This window comes from Delphinapterus leucas, chromosome 2 (assembly GCF_059928025.1).
Source record: "Delphinapterus leucas isolate spDelLeu-1000000601 "Yukka" chromosome 2, BTC_Dleu_Yukka2, whole genome shotgun sequence".
Lineage (NCBI taxonomy): Eukaryota > Metazoa > Chordata > Mammalia > Artiodactyla > Monodontidae > Delphinapterus > Delphinapterus leucas.
Window position 1 is genome coordinate 148740881 of NC_143130.1, and position 20174 is coordinate 148761054.

Sequence of the window (20174 nt, forward strand, 5' to 3'; positions counted from 1 at the left end):
ATATGTGGTCTTTTGTGCAGGCTTCTTTCACTTAGCATAATGTTTTCAAAGGTCATCCACGTTGTAGCATTAATTAGCACTTTATTCCTGTTTATGGCCAAATATTACCCCATTGTATGGATATACCACTTTCATGTATCCATCAATTCATGGACATTTGGGTTGTTTCCAATTTCTGGGTATTGGGAATCACTCTGATATGAACATTCGTGTACAAGTTTTAGTGTGGTCCTGGTTTATTTATATATTCACCTCTGTTCCCCATTCTCATGTTCCTTCCCACATAGGTAACTGTTCCAGTTTACACAATGTGTATCTTTTGTTTTATGTGTTTATGATAAATGTGTGTTCCTCTTGTGTGCGTGCATTTTTAATTTACACATGTGGTTGTATTATGTTGCAGTCCTTATTCTGTACTTTCTTCACTCAGCTCTGTGGTTTTGGGATCCATCTATGTTGCCATGAGCAGTACATCTGGTCCATTGTGCCGTCTGCTGTAGGTCCTCGGGGGTGGGTTACTACCACATTTTGGACCTCCACTCCCACTTTATCACCCACTTCCCTGGCACCACATGCAAACCCACAGTGGAATCTGGTGTGTCCCCTTCAGAACCTGGGTGAGAATGTCTAGAACGTATGTCCAGGAGAGGATTGCTGGGACATATCAATAGAATATGTGCATACTTACTTTGAGTAGCGCCCGACTGTGAACAGTCTCCACTGCTGGCAGGCAACAAGACTGGGGCTGCAGGGAATCGGAATTGTTCTTTTCGTCCATTTTCCCCACATGGAAATAATAGCCAAAACAGATACTCGCCATCCTGATTTGCAAAGCCTCAGGACACCAGTACTGAGATGCACCGTGCCTACTGAAGGACAGAGATAGACACATCTTTTTATTTCATGTCTCACATCACTTTGCTAAGTTTCTAGGATACTGTCTTCATTTAAACATCCTGGTCTCATAAAGTAAGGTTGTTCTTTATCTATCCCTTGTGGATGAAAATTCTGAAGAAAAACTACTGTTCCAAAAACTTTCTTTTGTTCTTGGGATGCAAAGATCTTTGACCCTACAATGACCGTTTTCATGTTTTGTAACTGGGGAGGAAATGCTGGGAGGGAATTGGCTCCTTAAACCCTCCCCAGCACTAGGAGTACCAAGGAACTGGGAAGAGAAGGGAGGATTCAAGGGATCAGCTGGGAATTTTCCCTCGGATTTCTGGTGACTTCCTAGAGAGAGATTAAAATCCTTATGGATAGTGGAAACTGTGAAATTTCTTCCCTGGGGAAACTTCCTACATTTTGGGAGGATCAACCATCTGGGCAAAGCTCAGGGTTAACACATCACTCTGGGTCTCCTGGGGGAGTGGTTTCTTTTTAAGGGACTCGCTCAGCGCTTACCCTACATCCCTACACCCAGGGGTGCCTCTTTTCACACAGCAGCATCATCCGAAGTCTTTTGCCAAGAATCCATTTGTATGTAACGTGAATCCCTTTGTCCTCATTTTGGTTTGCTAAGTTTGGATTTCTCATTATCGTCTTTTCCTAAGTGAAGGCCATACTCCTACCAGACAGGTCAAAGCTCTGTTGGACAATCCTAGTAAGTCACTGGAAGCGTGGGGCGGACAGCGGGGAGGAGTCGCGGTGGCTGTGAGGGTCTAGGCTCCCTCTGCCTGTGGCCACTTCTTTCCCCTCACTGGCTTCTGGTTTTCAAATTCTAGCTCTGCGGAGCGGCTTCTGTGGCTGGCTCTATTTGGAAGTATTTAGGACAAAGAAAGAACCCAGCATTTCAAAACACTGAGCTTTATTTCCATGTCACTTTCTCATAAATGCTGAGAGGGAATAGATTAGGAAGAGGAGAGGACACAGTTGGAGAAGTCACCAGGACTTCCTACTCCCATTTTTCCTTGACATTTCACTTAATACCGGCATGATGGACATGAAGCCAAAGGTCAGCAGGTCACTGGACCTGGAAGAAGACAAGATTATGATGACAATAATAGCAGCTCTCTTTACCCAGTGCCTACTTCATGATGGATGTTGTGCTAGATGATATATATATATATATATACACACACACACCCCCATATATATGTACATATGTATTTATATGTATATATATATATATATTTTTTTTTTTTTTTTCCCCCCACTAACCCAGACAGTAACATTGCAAGGTAAGCCTCATCTCTACTTTGTATAGCCTACAACCCCAGGCTACCCTGTACCCTCACAGTCCCCCCTACCATGGCCCTCATCTCTCCCTGACTCACTGTTCTGCTATTCTAAGGTGGCTGGGCTCTGACTCAGAGCAAGGGGGAAGGAGGTTTCTTGGCACCAGCAAGGGACGCAGAGCTCAGGAGACAGTTGAGAGTTAGAATAAGCTTGTTAGTTCCCTCTCTGCTGGGACTGACGGGAAGCAGCAGCAGGAGAGAAATGCCCAGAAGTGGGTGGAAAGGGGCAAAGGAGAGTCTGATCACCAGAAGGCAGGGATGGTGCAGAAGCTGCTTCTCAAATCTCACCCTCTGATCTCACTGCCCCTCACAGAGCAGGACCCACAGCGTGTCCAAGTGGGGAGGACTGAATGTCAGAAGCAGCGTGGAAAACTGGGCAGCTGAAACTCTCCTAGGCCTTGAAGTCACACTGAGGACTGAGAAGAAGAAAATCCCTGTGACCGTCAGCTCAGCAGGTGTCACAGATGTGTGCTGGGCTCAAGCTTTCCCTCCACCCCCCCTCTGCGGTGACCTGGTCCTTGAGCTAAATGCTGCTCATAAGAGGGGGAAGGAAGGGAGACTGGGGAGGGGAACGCTCTAGGGAGGGAGCCCATAGTGCACTTGGTGTGGCGGCAAGGAGAGCATGAAGGAGGAGACCCCGGGGCTCACATGCCTCCTTTTCTGGACTGGGAGGTCCAATGGATGGCGCTGGCAGGACCACAGTGTGCAGCTGAGCAGGTGGTGCCTCCCATCGCGCTGGGAGGGGCCAGTCTTGTGGACCACAGTGTGAATAGCAACCTCTAGGGTTAGGCACTCCACAGGCTGCAGGGTATAGTGGTCCTGCCCTCCGGGCCTAGAGAACACCTTAAAGAGGCTACCGGCTACTCTAGATTTTGAAGGTGGGAACACTCGGACTTGAGCACCGTCCAGGAATTGAAGAGGCCTCCTGAAGAGGCCGTCATCGGTCATAAGGTCAAGTGTTACTGGCAAGGGCCTGGCCAGAGATCTTCCTGACTGCCAAGGCCTTGTCCCTGGCCCCAAAGGCACCCAGGGCTGAAATGGTAGAGTCCTTGATCTTTCCCTGCATCAGCAATCACAAGAGCCAATGCCCATTAAAAAGAGAAAATCTATGGATTTCCCTGGTGGCGCAGTGGTTAAGAATCCGCCTGCCAACGCAGGGAACACGGGTTCGAACACTGGTCCGGGAAGATCCCACATGCCGCGAGGAACTAAGCCCGTGCGCCACAACTACTGAGCCTGCATGCTGCAACTACTGAAGCCCACGTGCCTAGAGCCCGTGCTCCGCAACAAGATGAAGCCACCACAATGAGAGGCCTGCGCACCACAATGAAGAGTAGCCCCCACTCACCGCGACTAGAGAAGGCCCGTGTGCAGCAACGAAGACCCAACACAGCCATAAATAAAATAAATAAATAACTAGAAGGTCTAAGTGATCTCGGACACACATGAGCCAATCCTCTTGAATGAAGTCAGAGCTTTGCCTCTTAAGCCTGCTGCTCCAACGGTTTCATCTATTTCCTAAGTTCGACTGTTTTCCAAAGGAGACCCCAGAGGCATGCTAACCAGTGGTCCTCTGTCTTTTCACGCCCCCATCCCTCTTCCTGGTTCCCCCTGGCTCCTGTTGTCCAGGGTACCAACATCAGGATCAACCCAGCCAACCATCCTCTTCCTTCCCTTCTGAGTGGAATCCAAGAACTGTCTTTTCCCCGAATTCTTCATACATATTGACCTGAGAGATGAAGAGGTAAAAATAGCGTGGATGTTTAGCGGGCAGGGGCTCCTAACCCCCACCCCTCTGGGATACCTCCAGTGTACTCTCCTGTCTTAGGGGGAAGCGAGGTTGCCGACTGGATCCCAAATTAGGGGAGAAGAGAGAGGAGGTCAGCAGGTCAGATGTAGCTGCTGACTGGACTCAACTGACCTCACGAGGGACACACAGAGCACCCTGACTCAGTAGGAGCCCAAGCCTAGGACATCTTCTCTGGTCTCTCGGCAGAAAGACAAGCTGGGGAAGTTGTAGGATTTAGACACTGGCCTGAAGAGAAGGACAAATTTGCCTTTGTGTCAACTCTTGCCCCCATGGTCAGCCAGATCGGAATGAGGCAGAGTCTCTGCCAGCTCTTCCACCTACTGGGGCTGCCCAGCCTCCCCCAGTAAGGCTAAACTAGGTAGCACCTGCCCATGGAATTCCAACCCAGGCAGGTGCTTGAGGAACAAAGTGCTGGAATTTCCTTTGAGCAGGGAAGTTTAAAACTCAGATAAAGAAGAAGGGGTCTGAACTGTAAGCTGCTTCTCGGAGCTAGTTTAGGAAAAAGATCTTACCAGGACCCAGCAGCCAAGAGGAACAGCAATTTGAACCAGTCTTCTTTGGCCTGCAGCTGGGCAGATTCCATTTAAAATTTGTTCCTTCCTCTTCTGGTCCTTGGGTGCTTACAACTGGAAAAGTCTTCTCCCATTGTTGAGCGCCGGTGTACCTAAAACCTAATGACCTCAGTTCCCACACTCCGGTCCCTTTGATCTTTTCTTCCAGTCTCCCAACATGTTTATTGCTCCCCTCTGAAATTCACCCAAGAGATTTGTTGACATTTCTTGGCGCTGAAACATCAAGACGGCATTCAGCAACCTACGAGCCTCCAGAGTTGCTGAGAGGTGCAGGGACAAGTCACGTTAGTCCGAGTTTAAGGGCCCTGGTGCTGATTTTCTGGGGGTGAGGGTGGTCCAAGCTCAGCGGACTCTGGTTTCCCTTTGCACAAGGCTCTTCCCTCCTTGCGCTTCCTCCTTACAGGCCATCTTCAATCCCTTGCTACAGCTGCATATTGTCATCAGAGCCCCCGCTGGAGTCACACTGGTTGAGGGTGGGAAGATCAAGGAAAGAAGGTAAGCGTCCCCTCCAACCAAAGAACCACATCTAGAAATAGCAAGATGTGAGGAAAGCACCAGCCTCAGAGGCCAGGCCAAGCCACTCTCCATCTCAAAAACGAGGGCACTGGACGGGATGATACAGCTAAGCACCCCTACCTCCTTCAGGACCACTCTTCCCTACCCTTGTTCTAGCTTCTCTTCTGGCAGATGTGTTTTATTTGAAAAGCTTCCCCCCCCCACAAGTATAATTCCACTGCCTCTTTTCCACCAGCAATTCAAACCCCTCCTCTCTCATATTGCTCTGTCTGCCCTCTCCAAGGCCGCACATGTGCTCTTAAATCTCTATTCCAGATCTGTCCTGAGGGTTTAGCGGGCTGGGACTGAACTCTTGACCCTTTTTCCCCTTGGCCTAGTCAGACTTCTGTTGGCTTTTTTACGGTTTAGCTTCTTCTTGAATCAGATGTTACAGAATATTTAACACACATACACATGCAAAACAGTCCTGCATGGAAAACTCCGATAAAAACTTTTCTCGGGCACAAACACAGAACATTTCCATGGCTTGCCACTTTTCTGATTCTCTAGGGCTGGCCCAGTGCCAGATCGGGGAATTTTAACTCTGAAGGCCAGAGAGAAGTTTGCTGTCCCAGCTCCTGAGGTCTGGGTCATCTCCAGTACCACCATATTAAGACTGCAATTTAATGAAATCTGCTAGTTCTCCCCCATCCCCTGAAGACTTGCTGTAGTAAGCAGGGATCTGTGGGCCCTGTCAGCCAAGGCTGGCTTTTTTTTGAAGCTCTCAGACAGAGCCTTTAGACAGTTGGCTCCCCAAGTTGGAGGCGGTGTCTAAGTCCCCAAACTCAGCTCCAGTCAGGTCCACTATAATGGGGATAATTTACTCTTTCCTGTGGTTTCAGAGTAGGGTTTGCTAATAAACAGTAAGTTCTTTCTCTGTTTCTATATTCCTTGGCAGACCCCATTGAAAAAAGCCTTCTTTGTGGTGTGCACGTTGCTTTCGACAAGCACTGAGAGCAGAATAGAGAGGATATGCTAATGACAGCAAGCACTTCAGTGTTTTCCATACATCAGGCTCTGTTCTAAGCCACACACACACACACGTGTGCCCACATGTTTAACACTCTAACAATGTGCTGAGACAGGTATTCTTCCCCCCATTTCACAAATGAGGAGCTTGAGGCTCCGAGCAGTTGTACACTTGCCAAAGATCTTGGCTCACAGACTGGTTCTGGTGGGCACTATAGGGATGGCTCAGGTATGAGAACTCATTGGAACAGGATGTAGACAGGCCATGAGATGGAAAGAATGAGATTTTAGACTTAAGAGGGACCTCCATTTCACAGTTCCAAAGAGTCTGAGTGATTTGCCCAAGGTTCATGAAGCTACTCCACTGAAGAAATCAGTACAGAATCCACTTCTTTTGCTACTTCAATGCCACTTCCATCCGACTCACAGGTCTCTCTTAAGAGGAAGAGAAAAGAACAGACATTAGCTTTAGCAATTTAAGGTGGGGTCTTGGAGAGACTAGAAATGTTAGAAAATACTGACTCTGAGACATGAAGAAAATATAAGTTAAAAAAGTGGTAGAGGGAGGCCCCAAATAGTGTCACTAGCCATAGTGCCTAGGAATAGTCCAACAGGGAGATGTTTTCCCTTTGAAAGCCTATGCCAATTGCCAACAAACACACACTCACCTGTTTTAGGTACATGTTTAAGTGTGCTGGTGCTCAGGTCATTATATGATTGTTATTTCATGGAATTTATGCATTCCACCAAAGGGAATTTCTCCCAAACCAATCCTGCAGTTTTATTGACTTCCATTTTAAACTTGGGATTTTTTTTTTTTTTTGGCTGCACTGCAGTTTTCAGGATCTTAGTTCCCCGACCAGGGATCGAACCCGGGCCCTCAGCAGTGAAAGAGCAGAGTCCTAACCACTGGACTGCCAGGGAATTCCCTTACTTAGGGATTTTCAAGAAACTTTATGACCTAGTGTTTTAAAGGCCAATCCATCGCATGTTCAATACTAGTTCTGTGGATCTGGAAAGCAGTTTGAAGGCACCTAGCATTTCATTCCTTCTATTGCAGTCTTCCTAACCTCCTTCCCTCCAAATGTCTTCCATGCCAGCCTCCCTAGACGTTCCCAAGAACGTCTCTCATGCTTAAGGATCTGGATTGGCGCCCAGATATCTTAGTATTTTATTGCCTTTTTCCAGCCTTGGTGGAGGTACTAACAAAGCCAGACACGGGGAGTCTTGAAAGCTAGCATTCTGTACTTCAGCTGGAATATTCCATTAGCTCATGGCTTTGGGCTCCAGAAAAGAAGTCACTTCCCAATTTTAGTAATATGAAATACTAGCTACCCAATTTCCTTACAACATGACTGTCTTGTAGAGAAGCACTGCAGGACCCTTCTGCACAGCTCAAGTAAACTCTGTTGAGTGAACAGAACTGAGCAACTCCTCCTGTTGTCCCTGGCCACATTAGTGGTGGCCCCAGTGAAGTTTATCTTTGCCTGTCAGCCTCCATTCTGAGAAGCATCTTACCACCTTTGTACTAACAGTGAATTGCAATCAGGGTGCAGATGGCTTAGATTTTCTTCTCATATACATCTTTCTTCTGCTGCATGTGGGAAGCACTGTTCTTTGAAGAATTTCAAATTTACTTCCAAGCCACTTAATGTTATTTTTACTCTAGTATGAGTGCTCAAGGACAAATGAGCACTTAGACTGAAATACCCCACCTGAGAGAAACCACACAGCTTGTTCGAAGCCCTTATCCTGCTGCTGTGGGCAAGTCTGGACTCACCTCACCTTACCTCACCTTAGTATTTCAACGCTGGCACATCGTCTTGCTTAGGTCCTAAGGGAAGGACAGTCTTCCTTTGGAAGCATAGATTTTCCTCACAAGAGTCTTGCTTGGCAAGAATTTTTCAGTTAACTGAAGGAGGCAGCTTTACAGACAGGATATATATATAAGGTGGGTTTTTTTTTTTTTTTCTGTTAAGAAAAAAAGTTTGCAACGCATGTCTGGGACAGGACAGGAAAAGCAACTTGATATTTGGAAACATGAGAAAACATAATTCTTTGGAGGCTGTTTGTAATGTCATTTCACTGCATCATTCCCTCAGTTCCAGCTAGTAAGAGTCAATTCCAGGATTTCACTATCCTGAGTCCGTCTAAGTCTGGTGAAGGAGACCAATTAGGTACCTCCTCCTACCCCAAATGTTGTCCCAATGTAACCTTTGTCCCAACACCTAGAAGTGACAATGATCATTGGCATAGATGTAGTGCACCACAGTTTTTCTTCTAGTCTTCAGTGTGGCTCTGAATCAAGTTTTCAATTAGGCAAGAATTAAAACAGGAAAGAAATGAAGGAGGAGGGGTGTCTAAGCAACCAAGTCTTCCCTGGAAGAGAAGAGGAAGCCATTAGAAGTGAATAATAGGTTTATTTGCATATACACAAAGGAAGAGCTAGCGTTGCCGGGAGAGAGGCGGGGCTTGTGAGGAGGTAAGGCTTCAGCAGAGGAAGGCACCTTGACAAACAAGGGACTCCGGGCTTAGTAAATCAAGCGCAGTTGCAACCTTCTTTTGCCCCAAGCCCACTACTCATTTAACTCATTTACCTGTTGTCCTAGAGACATGGGAATCATTTACAAAACCAGGTGGAAAATAAAGTGGAGGGAAGGTTTTATAAATCTGGACCAGCCACTTAAAATTTTATGTACAGGATGCAGGAAAAAAACCGTAAGAGGCACTTTTTGAATAGCTCATAACCTAATCAGTGCCATCTGCCCTGTTAGTAAAAACACCTATCATGGAAGAATCTGAGGATTAAATGTGCCTCCAAAGTTGGCGTCTCAAGTTTAGGCGAAGGGACCCTGGAAGTGGTAGTTCCTGCCAAGTTTAGGCGAAGGGACCCTGGAAGTGGTAGTGGCAGGAACTACCACTTCTGATCTCTCCATGATCAGAAAGGAGATTTCTGGAAATGAGAGTGGAATGGCTACAGAGACAAGCATTCCTCAGCCTGCTTCTGTGGGTATGCTGCGGGGCCTATCTCTTGGCAAGCTGAACCTGGGATGTCTCCCAAGGATGGAAGCCATCCTTGCTAAAAATGTCTTTCTTGGACACTAAAGTTGAACCAGAATGAACTTTGACTTCTCTTTTGAGTACCCAAATGAGATAATGGCTCTTAACATGAAAAGACCAAGTTCTGCATTTGGGAACAGTAACTACCAAGTGGCTAGTTCCCAGTGGAACTTTACTTCTTCTCCAGAAAGATATGCGGATTGTCCTTAGAGAAGTCAGAAGTGGCTAGCTACGGACTAGATTAAATAATATAAAACAAAAAGATTGGGAAGGGGAATGCTGACTAGGAAGGGGAAGAGAAACACACACTGAGTGATTGTATCTTTTTTTTTTTGTATATAAAGGATTAAAAAATTCCAATTTAATAAATTTTGGAAAAGCAAATGTAAAATGACTTGGGCTTATAAAACCAGAATTTACAATTATCTGTGAATAGTCAAAGACAAATCATAGAACCGTTTTGATTACAGATTAAAGTAATTCTAATGGTTACAGAATCACTTTCCCACTCCCCGGTGAGATTACAGTTGTTAACTTGTCAGCATCCCCACTGCTACTCACACTCCTTGGTCTCCTTCTCCTAAGCCAATGTTTTTACACCAAAGTCACATCACACACACCAGGCACATCTTTCTTTTAACAAAGCTTAGCAAGGTGATATCTCCTTTTGGCTTAGATCAACAACCTTCCTTTATAAATAACCCCCCTTCCCCCAGTGACTAAATTCACCCAAGTCATCATCCTCCACAGGCTGTCTCCCCTTGGTCCCAGTTCCAGTAGGACAGGTCCTTCCCTAAAAAGAACGCTGGATCAGTGAGGCCACACCAGTCACATGCTAGGTCCTCTCTAAGCCAGTGCCGCTGGTCTCCTAATTGTCTAGCACCTTCGTGCTCAAGACAGTTGTAGTGTTCTCTCTCTCCCTCATTTCTTCCCAGTATTCTCCTGCCTTTTCGTGACATCCACGCCAACAAGGTATCTGTCACCCTAGGTCTTCCCGTCTTGCACAGGCCTTCATTAATAACCAAGTGACTGTGACCACCACTGCAATGCTGAAAAGCTCCTGGTCTTTTCCTCTCTCAATCTTTACCTACCTTAATGAAACAGAGCCAGTGACTCCTCTCTCCGTACTCTCTGCCTCCTAACAGACCTACTCAATAAGAATCTGTTACTTCGAGATGCCTCCTGCTCTGCAAGATCCAGTCAGAACACCACAGTCTCTGTGGACAGCAGCAAGCCTGAGGGAAGATGCCAGTTCCACCAATTCTGACCATTTTGGGTTGAACTAAATGAAGGCAGTACCATACTCTGCTCTTTCCTATACTTCTTCATTAACACACCTATGACATTCACTTTAGTAGTCTGAGCACAAATCTCTTGAAAGCTTTCCCCTTCTTTCAATATGCCTAGATGCCACCACATGGGGTCAGGAAGAGCCTGCTGGCTTTCTGAGTGCCTCATAGGAACTAGCACCTAACTTGTTAAAGTGTTACCCACAACTAGTTATATTTTATGGCCTCCCTACAGTATGGTATTGCGCCATCGCTCAATTTGCAACCAGTGAAATTTATCAGGGGTCTATCTATGTTCTCTCAAATCTGATCTTAAGTGCTAACCTCTCATTAGCATTAAAAACGCTCCACTTTTAGTACGTCTACATTAAATGATCAATGAAGAAGTGCTACTGAGAAAACATGGAAGATTTCTTTAAGAAAGGAACCATGCTTTCCTTTCCAGCACAGCCAGTGGGCTGAAGGCCTATTTCCATTCTCGTCTCCATTCTTTCAGCATAAATCCACTACTCACTGGCAACACAACCTGATTTAGCAGGCACTCATTATTAAGACCAGAACACCTATGGCATGTAAATGGGGTGAGATGACAGAAAATACAGATCCATAGATCCTTTCTGATGGAGAAAAGAAAGAAAAGTCTGAGACAATGAGCTCACACATGCCAGCACACACACACAAGAACAAGTCAAACATCTCAACGAGGATTTACTTTAACAGAATCTGCACAGGTACACTATGCTCAAGTCTTACTAGAAAGGAGTCACTTGGATCTGTTTCCCTTTCTTAACACAGCACAGCCAGTGGCCAGCTAAACATCAGACCCATTGTTGAATAGAAGGGAGCAGCATCAGACACAAAACTTCAGGCCCTGGTTTTATGTGCCTTTAATACTATTTTTCCTTTCCTCTGTGTTCACTAAACAGGATTTAAAAATTTTTATAAAGCTACTTTTCATAGCTTTTTGCTTTCCCTTTGTATTTATCATGTTTTTAATTTCTTCTCTGAGGAGGAATTCTCCGAATCTGTGTCTTCCAATTCGATTCGGTGCCTTTTGAGGCCACTATGGCCATGAACAGCCCTGCTGCTGTCTGTGTCTGGGGGGTCAGTGGGGTCCTCTCTCGTTCCAGCACTGGGGGTCTCACAGGCCATTTCAGACCCACAACAATCTTTGTGTAGGAGCATCGCTGTCAGGGACAAGTTATCATGATCAGTATCCGAACGTCCTGGGGACGAGCAGGCCACCGCCTCCAGCTCCCCAAAGCTCTGCCCATTGCTGTGGGGATGAGGGGGCCGGGGGTGTAAGCGCCCATTGTTGTGGTTGGCACAGATGGTTTCGAGGCTCCTCTCCTCACTGTCATCAGACTGGGTCCTCAGACAGTTGCCAGACCCGCTGCTGAGAGCGGAGCCAGATGCCTTGGGGACAGGAGGGGAGGGTGGCTCCTCAGCCCGGCTGCTCAGGGCCTTGCTCAGGGCCTTTCCATTGAGCTTCTTGGTCTCAAAAGAGTGTTCTACAGAGCCACCAGTGTTACTCGTGTCCTGAGAGGTGTCCTCTGGTGCCTCAGGCCAAGGGTGACCGCTGGGCTCATGGCCTGGGCCATTGCTGGGATTTATGGCAGAAGTCCCTTCTTTAAAAGCGTCCTTGCTGTGGCCTGCGGGGGGCAGGTCCTGGCTCCTCTGGGCCATGGTCGTGTTTAGACAGGCTTCCTTACTGGAAGAAGGGGCTGGGTTGTCTTTGTGGCTGGTTCCTGCTCTCCCTTCATCTGCCTCCCCAGACACAAGCGAGCTCTCTCCCTCTTTGTTATTTGAGTAGGAGATATAGGAGTAGCGGAGCCACTTGTAAGCTTTATAAATCTTGCGCTCAACTGACTCTATGTCGGAAGTTGGTGATGCTCGGCTTGGCTGAATCTCCAGAGTGGACGTGCTCCGCTCAGGAGAGGAGGTGGGGGAAGAAGAGAGGTCATCTACTTTGATCTGGGGGTAATCATAGTTGTCTTCTCCAATGCAGGTGTCAGTGGGCTTGGTCGGGGCACCAGGCCTCTCCTCTCGAGGCATCTTCTGCCGGCGCCGCATGGCGTTCCGCTGCCGGGTGGACGCTCGCCGTTCATTCAGCTCCTCCTCATCCTCGGAGCTGCTGGGGCTGCCAGAGCTGCTGGACTCGTCTTCAGGGCTGGGAGACCGTGGCCGGGGGAAGAGATCTGTGTCCAGTTCAACCTCACAGGCGTTCTCTTCTGAATCGGACTCGTTGGAAAGAGCCAGGAGGCGTTTGTCCTGGTAGCGCCGCAGGGCAGAAAGGCGCTGCTGGCGAGTGGTGGCATCCTCGCACGTGGGCGGTGGCGGAGTTGAAGCCACCACATTTGTGGCAGTGACCCGCAGGGGGCCCAGATGGAAGGCGCTGTCAGCAGACTCATCCACTGTGGGCGGAGGGGAGTGGGGCAGCGAGGCCGAGGACTCGGAGTCGGTGTAGCCCGAACGCTCACTGACCCCTGCGTGCAGCTGGAGGATGGTGCTTTCGCTGAGGTCGCTGTCTGAGTCGGAGCTCCAGCCCTCGATCTCGCGACGCACCAGGGAGTCAAAGAAGGCCATCATCCGGGGGTCTTCCTGCACAGACTGGTTGGCGTAGTCGTGGGACAGGCCACTCCCACTGTTCAGGACAAGGCTGATGTACTCTTCGTGGGTATAGAGACAGCGAGAATCATCCTCAATCCGACCATCCAGATCTCCGGTACATCCTGGCTGCTTGTATGGGCTCCAGATCTGCACAGAAGGCGAAAACAAAACCAATGAGGGCTGATCAGAATGTATTCTAAAGCTGTCGGCCATAAAGAACACTAAGGCAGAGCTTCCCCAGACCCTCCCCGTCACTGAGCCAGGACTTGGTAACCAACTTTAAAAATATAATCCAGACTGGATTATGTGGGCCACATATGAAAATGGAAGCTTCCAGATTCAAATGTGGGACAAAGCACGGTCTAGGACACAGCATTAGCCTAGTTTCAGGGGACCCAAGTCCTGTCTCTAGGCCCAGGATAAACACACACCCTGTCTGCCACTACCCCTCTTCCCTTTAGCTTCCTCTATTAGTAGCTTGGAAACTACAATAACCCCCTTCATAATCTCAGAGCACAGAGGATGACTTGAAGATTGGCCAATGTGTTCAAAGCTCTCAGAACACTGGAGAGGTACCACTTTTCCAAAGTGAAAAGAGACCCAGCAGTCAGTCCTCTGCGAGTTAATATTTCAGCCTATAACTCTACTTCTCCCCAACTGCAACATTTCTATTTTAAACTAATGGGAATTGCTTACTGGAGCTTGATAAGAATAGCCAGCTGCCTACACTGCAGTTCCCTCTTGGACGTGCAGGCATCAGTTACCCAGGAATCTGGGTTCTCTTAACCAGGGAGCTGCTGGCTTGCTCCCCAGCTCTTCTGTTAGCTGCAGGAATAGGTAGGACACACCTTCCAAGACCACAGACCCATCCCTTAATACCCTTCCACTCCACGGTCAGAGACATGGGCGCATAGCCAAAAGGTGGCAGAACTAGGATTCAAACTAAGGTCTGTCTGAATGCAAAAGCCCAACTTTACAAGTTGAGTAAGTTATGCAAAAACGATATCCAAGGTAATTAAGCTGTCACTGCAAATGAGAACGATGAGCTTCACCTGACTGCCAGACTGGTCCAGAGCAGCACAGAGAAGCTCAATTACATCAGCTGGTAGTCATGGCAACTCAGATGAAATTCCAGATGATTTTCTTGCCTTGATAGGCTGGTGTCTATATTTAGATAGCACCCAACCCAGAAAACAGTGGCTCCTCATCCCTATCCTCTATCAAGACAATGGCTTTGTTTCGGCAAAGCTGTCCAAGGACAAATTCGCCTTCTTGTAAGCGCTGTTCCTGAGGCCCTTTCCTTCCGTGATTTACTTTGATCTCCTGGGAGACAGTGTTTCTTTGGAGGATCCCCAGTTCAAGAGGGGCTGAAGAAATCTTCTAGGCTAAGTGTCTTCACCAGTTCCCAACTCAGATTCATTCCTCCTTCAACTCTGTTCCCTGCCCACAACTCCTCAGGTGTTCTCCCATCTCCAGCTTCATAATCTTACTCAGGGGAGTTTTAAGGCAGTGGTTCTCAAACTTTGGCATGCACGTGAATTACCTGAAGAATAATTAAAATGCTAACTCCTGGGACTTGCCTGGTGGCGCAGTAGTTAAGAATCTGCCTGCCAATGCAGGGGACATGGGTTTGATCCCTGGTCTGGGAAGATCCCACCATGGAGCAACTAAGCCCGTGTGCCACAAGTACTGAGCCTGTGCTCTAGAGCCTGCGATCCACAACTACCGAAGCCCGCGCGCCTAGAGCCCGTGCTCCACAACAAAGAGAAGCCACCGCAACGAGAAGCCCGAGCACTACAACGAACAGTAGCACTTGCTCGCCGCAACTAGAGGAAGCCTACACGCAGCAGTGAAGACCCAATGCAGCCAAAAATAAATAAATAAATCAAGGTGTTTTATCTTAAAAAAAAAATGCTGACTCCTGAGCCCCACCCTTAGAGATTCTGATTCAGTAAGTCATGGGTAGGTTACCAGGGCTCTGCACTTTTAATTAGCACTCAAGGGGTAAGTGGGGGGACCAACTTTTAAGAAACACTGGAATATAGTTAGCATAAAATAAGTAGCAGAAAATAAAGGCTTAGCCTGAAGCAATTCTCAAATTCTTTGTGAGACTCAATTTTCAGGCAACATTTAGACCCGGCCTTCAGCAATGGCCCAAGCTGTAAATGACTATCTCTGCAAACAGGTGTCTCTGGGAATAAAAGTTTGGTGGCTTAGAAAAAAACCGAGGGGGGGACTTCCCTGGTGGTCCAGTGGCTAAAACTCCATGCTCCCAATGCAGGGGGCCCGGGTTTGATCCCTGGTCAGGGACCTAGATCCCACATGCTGCAACTAAGAGTTCACATGTCGCAACTAAAGATCCCGCATGTGGGAACAAAGATCCCGCCTGCTGCAACTAAAACTCAGCACAGCCAAATAATTAATTAATTAATTAATTAATTAAAAAAGAGAGAGACTGAGGGGTCCAATAGGCAAAGCCTTTAGGGTGTTTTGGGGTCTTAGTCTATATTCTGGGCTAAAGTTCTCACTCCCCCAGTTTAAAAATGGAAAATGTTACTAACCATGTTGCATAATATGAAATCTATATGTACTTCCTAGAAACTCAGAATTTAACAGAATCACAAAATGTTAATGGTGAGATTCTTGCTGGCCCAACTATCCAACAAGCCTAGATTTTAATCTACTACCCAGCCTCCTATATCTTCACTTCAGGAATGAAAATCAAAATACTGAAAGTTGGCATTTATATGCGCTCTGGAATGTATTAAGCTGAGGTAGACTTTCATTCCTGAAGCTTGGAATAATGGAACAAAACAACGCTGGATCAGGAGGCAAGAGTCTTGAATGTGGGTTCCCACACAGCTCTAGTTCGCTGGTGATCGTGGGTGAAGCTCAGCTTCCTTATCTAAACAGTGAAATTAGATGGGTCTCATGCAATCCTAAGATTCAGAGCAAAACAAAACCCCTGTCCCAGACGGCCAGTCTTCAGTCCTCAAGGGACTTGCCGCACAGAGCTGTGGGAACTAGTAGAACAGGTAGGAACCCGAGCCTCAACACTTCACATGGCCCAGAGCAAATGACTTCATCCTTGAAACCTCTTTCTCAACGGTAGAAATGAGAATGATAAAATGATATAACGTATACCAAAGCACCAGTAACTGTGGTGCTTCCTCCTTCGTTTGGCAACTGAATACCTCAACTAGAAGGTCTGAGACTCATCCTCAAAGAGACTTTTGAACAGCAGAAGCATTGACCATCCCGATTATGTTAGTCCTTCCTCATCCCTAAAATATCAATTTCAAACATTTGTGAAACTGTTTGTTTTTCTTACACTGAAAGTCAACAACTCAGAAGTGAAGCAATGAAAACACAACTTCCTGTTGCATGTTAAGTGTGGCTAGATGTTTCTCTTCATGGGGGGGCAAAGTTCATGAGAAAAGTAGGAGGGATAAGCAGCTTTCTCTTCAAGCCCAGTGAAAAGTTTAGCACAAGAGGCTGCTGAGGAAAGGATGCAGTTCAATTCTTATTCAAAGCATCATCGAAATGGAAAGCAATTTAAGTAACAAGTGTTCTGATCTACACAGGTGACCATGACATGCTTGATGTAGCATCTCTAAGCCCTCTTCTCTCTTTGTGCTATCACACTAAATTTAGACATTTGCCCACCTACCAAGAAAAACTACACAGATAGAGACTTAAGCTGTTATTCAGGGATGCTCCACACTCTCTAATCCGGATTCCAAGACTTCCTGGGCCCACCTCTGGCCTACCATCCCTGCCTTACATCTTAGCCCTCCCTTTCTGTGCTCTTTACTTTGGCCAAATGATCATTTTCTAAACTGGTCCTACACTTTGCTGCTTCTGAGCATTTATTCATGAACACACTGCCTGGAATGCAGTAGGTGATCAATAAATATTTATTGATTCAGTGAAATAATTAAATGTCCATTCTCTCTCCTTAGAATGGTCCTCCCATCTTACTCCTTTCTTTTCTTTTGCAGGCTTTTTCCTTCAAAATCTAGTTCAAGTATTACCTACACTGAGATTACCCCAGATGGGGAAAAAAATTTCCCCCACCCCACACAGCACTGTTTCTATCTCTTATGTACTTATTGCATTTTTCATTACCTTTATTTCTTATCTCTCCTACTGGGTCACCAATTCCCATGGGGACCTGCATTACCTTTCTTTCTTTGTGTTCCTCACAGGGCCTAGCACAAATTGCACACAGTAGGTATGGTTCACAAATACAGGGTGAGTAAATGAATATTGGTCTTTCAGGAAAAAAATGCCAGCATTTGCTCCATCTTGCTATCTCTTATGTTTAACTACAAAATGAACCCCCTTTTTTGCTAAGTGTGGGCATTCAAGGGGATAGAAGACCTGTTATGGGTGAGAAGAGGCTGGCCCTGACAATAGGGACTCTTCTCCTCCAGGCCAGAAAGGCATCAGTAAAGGACAAGTCAGGGGGAAGGTGGAGTGAGTAGAGAGAGAGGTGGAGAGAGAAAAGCAGGCTGGACTAGAATATGATGGAATGATGCTCTTTGAGCCATTGATCCTCTCAGAAACAGCAAACAAGAAAGTGACTTTTATTAAAATAGTCAGAAATTGTCAGGCACAGGTAACTTACAAGGCACTCTTAGGTGTCAAGTCACTGTTAGCGCCCTCACTTGACAGATGGGAGACAGACTCGAAGGGCTGCCCAAGGGTACTAACTGTACTGACTTAAGGTTTTAAATGGCTAAACATGCCTACTGGTGAGGCAACGTTCAGACCTCACTGGAACCTGAAAGCAGTGAGCTCCATAGTTTAGTCTGAATATTTTCACAGAGAAAATATTTTCTTCTCCTTCTTCTCTGAGAACTTGGCTAGTTTCCAACCTATGACCTTTCGGGTAAGGACTCCGGTTGATTAAACAATAATCGGGGAGACTTAGCACAGAAGCATCCCAGAGTGTACAGCCAAGCAGGAATCTCTGTTCTAAAGGAGATGCTCAAGCAGAGCTCCCTGAAAGAATGATGTCAATGGGCCTAGAGAGGACATGCTACTGTGCCAACCCATGAGTCACAGGCTAAAGGAGAAGGGAAAACAATGCAAGGGACAGGGGCAATTCAATGACTGCCCAAGTGAAGGACTACTGAGATGATCAAACCCAGCAGGGGCATCAGGCTGCCTGCTGTCTTCCCGCTAGCATGGTAAATGTGGCAGTATACTAGGAAGAACAAAGAACAGGGCTCTATGCTAGCCTTACCACTAATTAGCTGTATAATTAACCCCAGACTGTAAATTTACAATTTAAACCTCATCGTCTACAAAAGGAAAAGTCAGTAAAAATGATCTAGAAGTCCTGTTCTAGCCCTGTTTATTTATGGGTAAATAAATGTATGCAATCTTGAAAGTCAGCCCTGATCCACAGGACCAATAAAATCTAAATAAAGGAAGTTGGAATAAGGACAAATAAAAATATTGACCCATACTCCAACATTACATTTTTGATAGCTTCTTCTGCCTCAGATACGAGTTGTATAGTTTTTTGGTTTTTTTTAAAGAATGAAAGAAAATGAAAACTATCAATTTGTTACAAATGAATTTTTACTTTTCCCCTGAAACTTCTCTCAGGTTTTCAATGTCATTTTGGGGAAAAAAAAGAGGAGTTTTATGTTTTGCTGGGGAGGGGGGGATATCATCTATCCTTATTTAATAGTCAAGTTATCACAGGGTCCTCAAGAATTTGTCATTTGCCCTGAACCCTCATTTTCTCAGATGTGGAAAAGGGTTACTAGCGACTGGAATGTGAGTGATGGGCAGCGGGCCATCCTTCCGTGGATGCAGGCCAGGCTGAGTCTCTCAGTTGCAAGCTCTAAAAATATTCCTTGGCAGGGTTAAGTTCATTCAGTCAATGTGCAGTTGATGCAAGTGTTTAGCCTCAGTCACAACCACATGCAGTGGCTGATATGCATGTGGTTGTGATATTTTGATATGTCCTGAGACAAGTTAGCTATGGTTCCGGTAGTCACTTAGTTATGAGGACAGCAATTAAGGAAAAGTGCACACAGAGTAACTTTGGGGATGATAGCTTCTCTACCTCCAGATGGGGTTTGGAAAGCAGAATTCATCAGACTCCAGATCAGAGACCATGGAAATGTAGTGGCATACAGGTAGTATCTAGTTTCAAAACCTAGTGATTATTTTTAAAAATGGCCCTTAAAGGAGGGTTTTAAAACCACCCTCTTTAACATCTATTTTTCCATATTTTATAATATGTCAAAACAATTGAGAATTCTGATAGACCTTCGGTATGTTTAGCTATGAGGTCCTACATACATTCAGTTTTTTCCATTTACGAATTGCAATAATTTCTCTAAAAGGACAAGAGGGTAAGGTGCCTCACCTTGATGATCTTTTCTACACCAGAAGAGCAGATCATGTAGGTGTGGGGGTTAAATCGGACCTGGTTCACAATAGACCGATGCCCTTTCAGCACCATGAAGGCTCCGTTGACCACCCTACCAATGCCACCTGGGAAGACAGAAGGAAACAAAAATCAAATGACGAAACAGATGGAACTAAACAGGTTCCAGTAATGGCAAACAAACAGCTCTGAACCAGAGCCGAGATATTTTATTAACTATACCACCAGCAGAATGCTTAATCTTACAGATAAAGTTGCTATGGAAAGAAGGAAGATGAAATATCTCTCGGCATATGTGCTCTTACCAAGAGCCTTTATTTAGTCTTTAAGCATTGCCCACGCCCACCCACTGCAATTCCATTGTCAATGAAGCCACAGCCACTTAAAACATTTCTCAAGGTTTTGATCCCCAAGATAGAATCCAAGTGTTACCTTAAAAAAGGCCAGTCATAAGCAAAATGAGACTGAACTGCTTGAGAACAGGTGGCAGCTGAGCCAGGGACATGCAGAACCAGAAGCATGTAATTACTTAAACGTGCAAAAAAATCTCTGATCCGGTTGCCCTCATTTTCTATAATGAAAACAGCAAACAAAGCAAACAAACAAAAACCTCTGGGAAAATAATGGAGAAAATCCCTTCTTCACTCTGATGGCAGGGAGAAC

The 20174-nt window shown here is 46.2% G+C and overlaps 1 protein-coding gene across 5 annotated transcripts in view; it reads right to left on the reverse strand.

Moving 5' to 3' along the window:
- Positions 1 to 2123: 2123 nt before the first annotated feature.
- DCAF5 (DDB1 and CUL4 associated factor 5) overlaps positions 2124 to 20174 on the reverse strand; it is a 105517-nt gene continuing 87466 nt past the window's right edge. For 4 of the 5 annotated variants that reach the window (XM_089907870.1, XM_022570278.2, XM_089907869.1 and 1 more), the window contains 3 exons: positions 19491 to 19618; positions 4557 to 13246; positions 2124 to 3963 (listed from right to left, as the gene is read on the reverse strand). In XM_089907870.1, the coding sequence (XP_089763996.1) occupies positions 11474 to 13246; positions 19491 to 19618 (1901 nt within the window). In that variant the 3' untranslated portion in view covers positions 2124 to 3963; positions 4557 to 11473. The remainder of the gene's footprint in view (positions 3964 to 4556; positions 13247 to 19490; positions 19619 to 20174) is intronic. The other variant, XM_089907868.1, reaches the window with a different exon arrangement.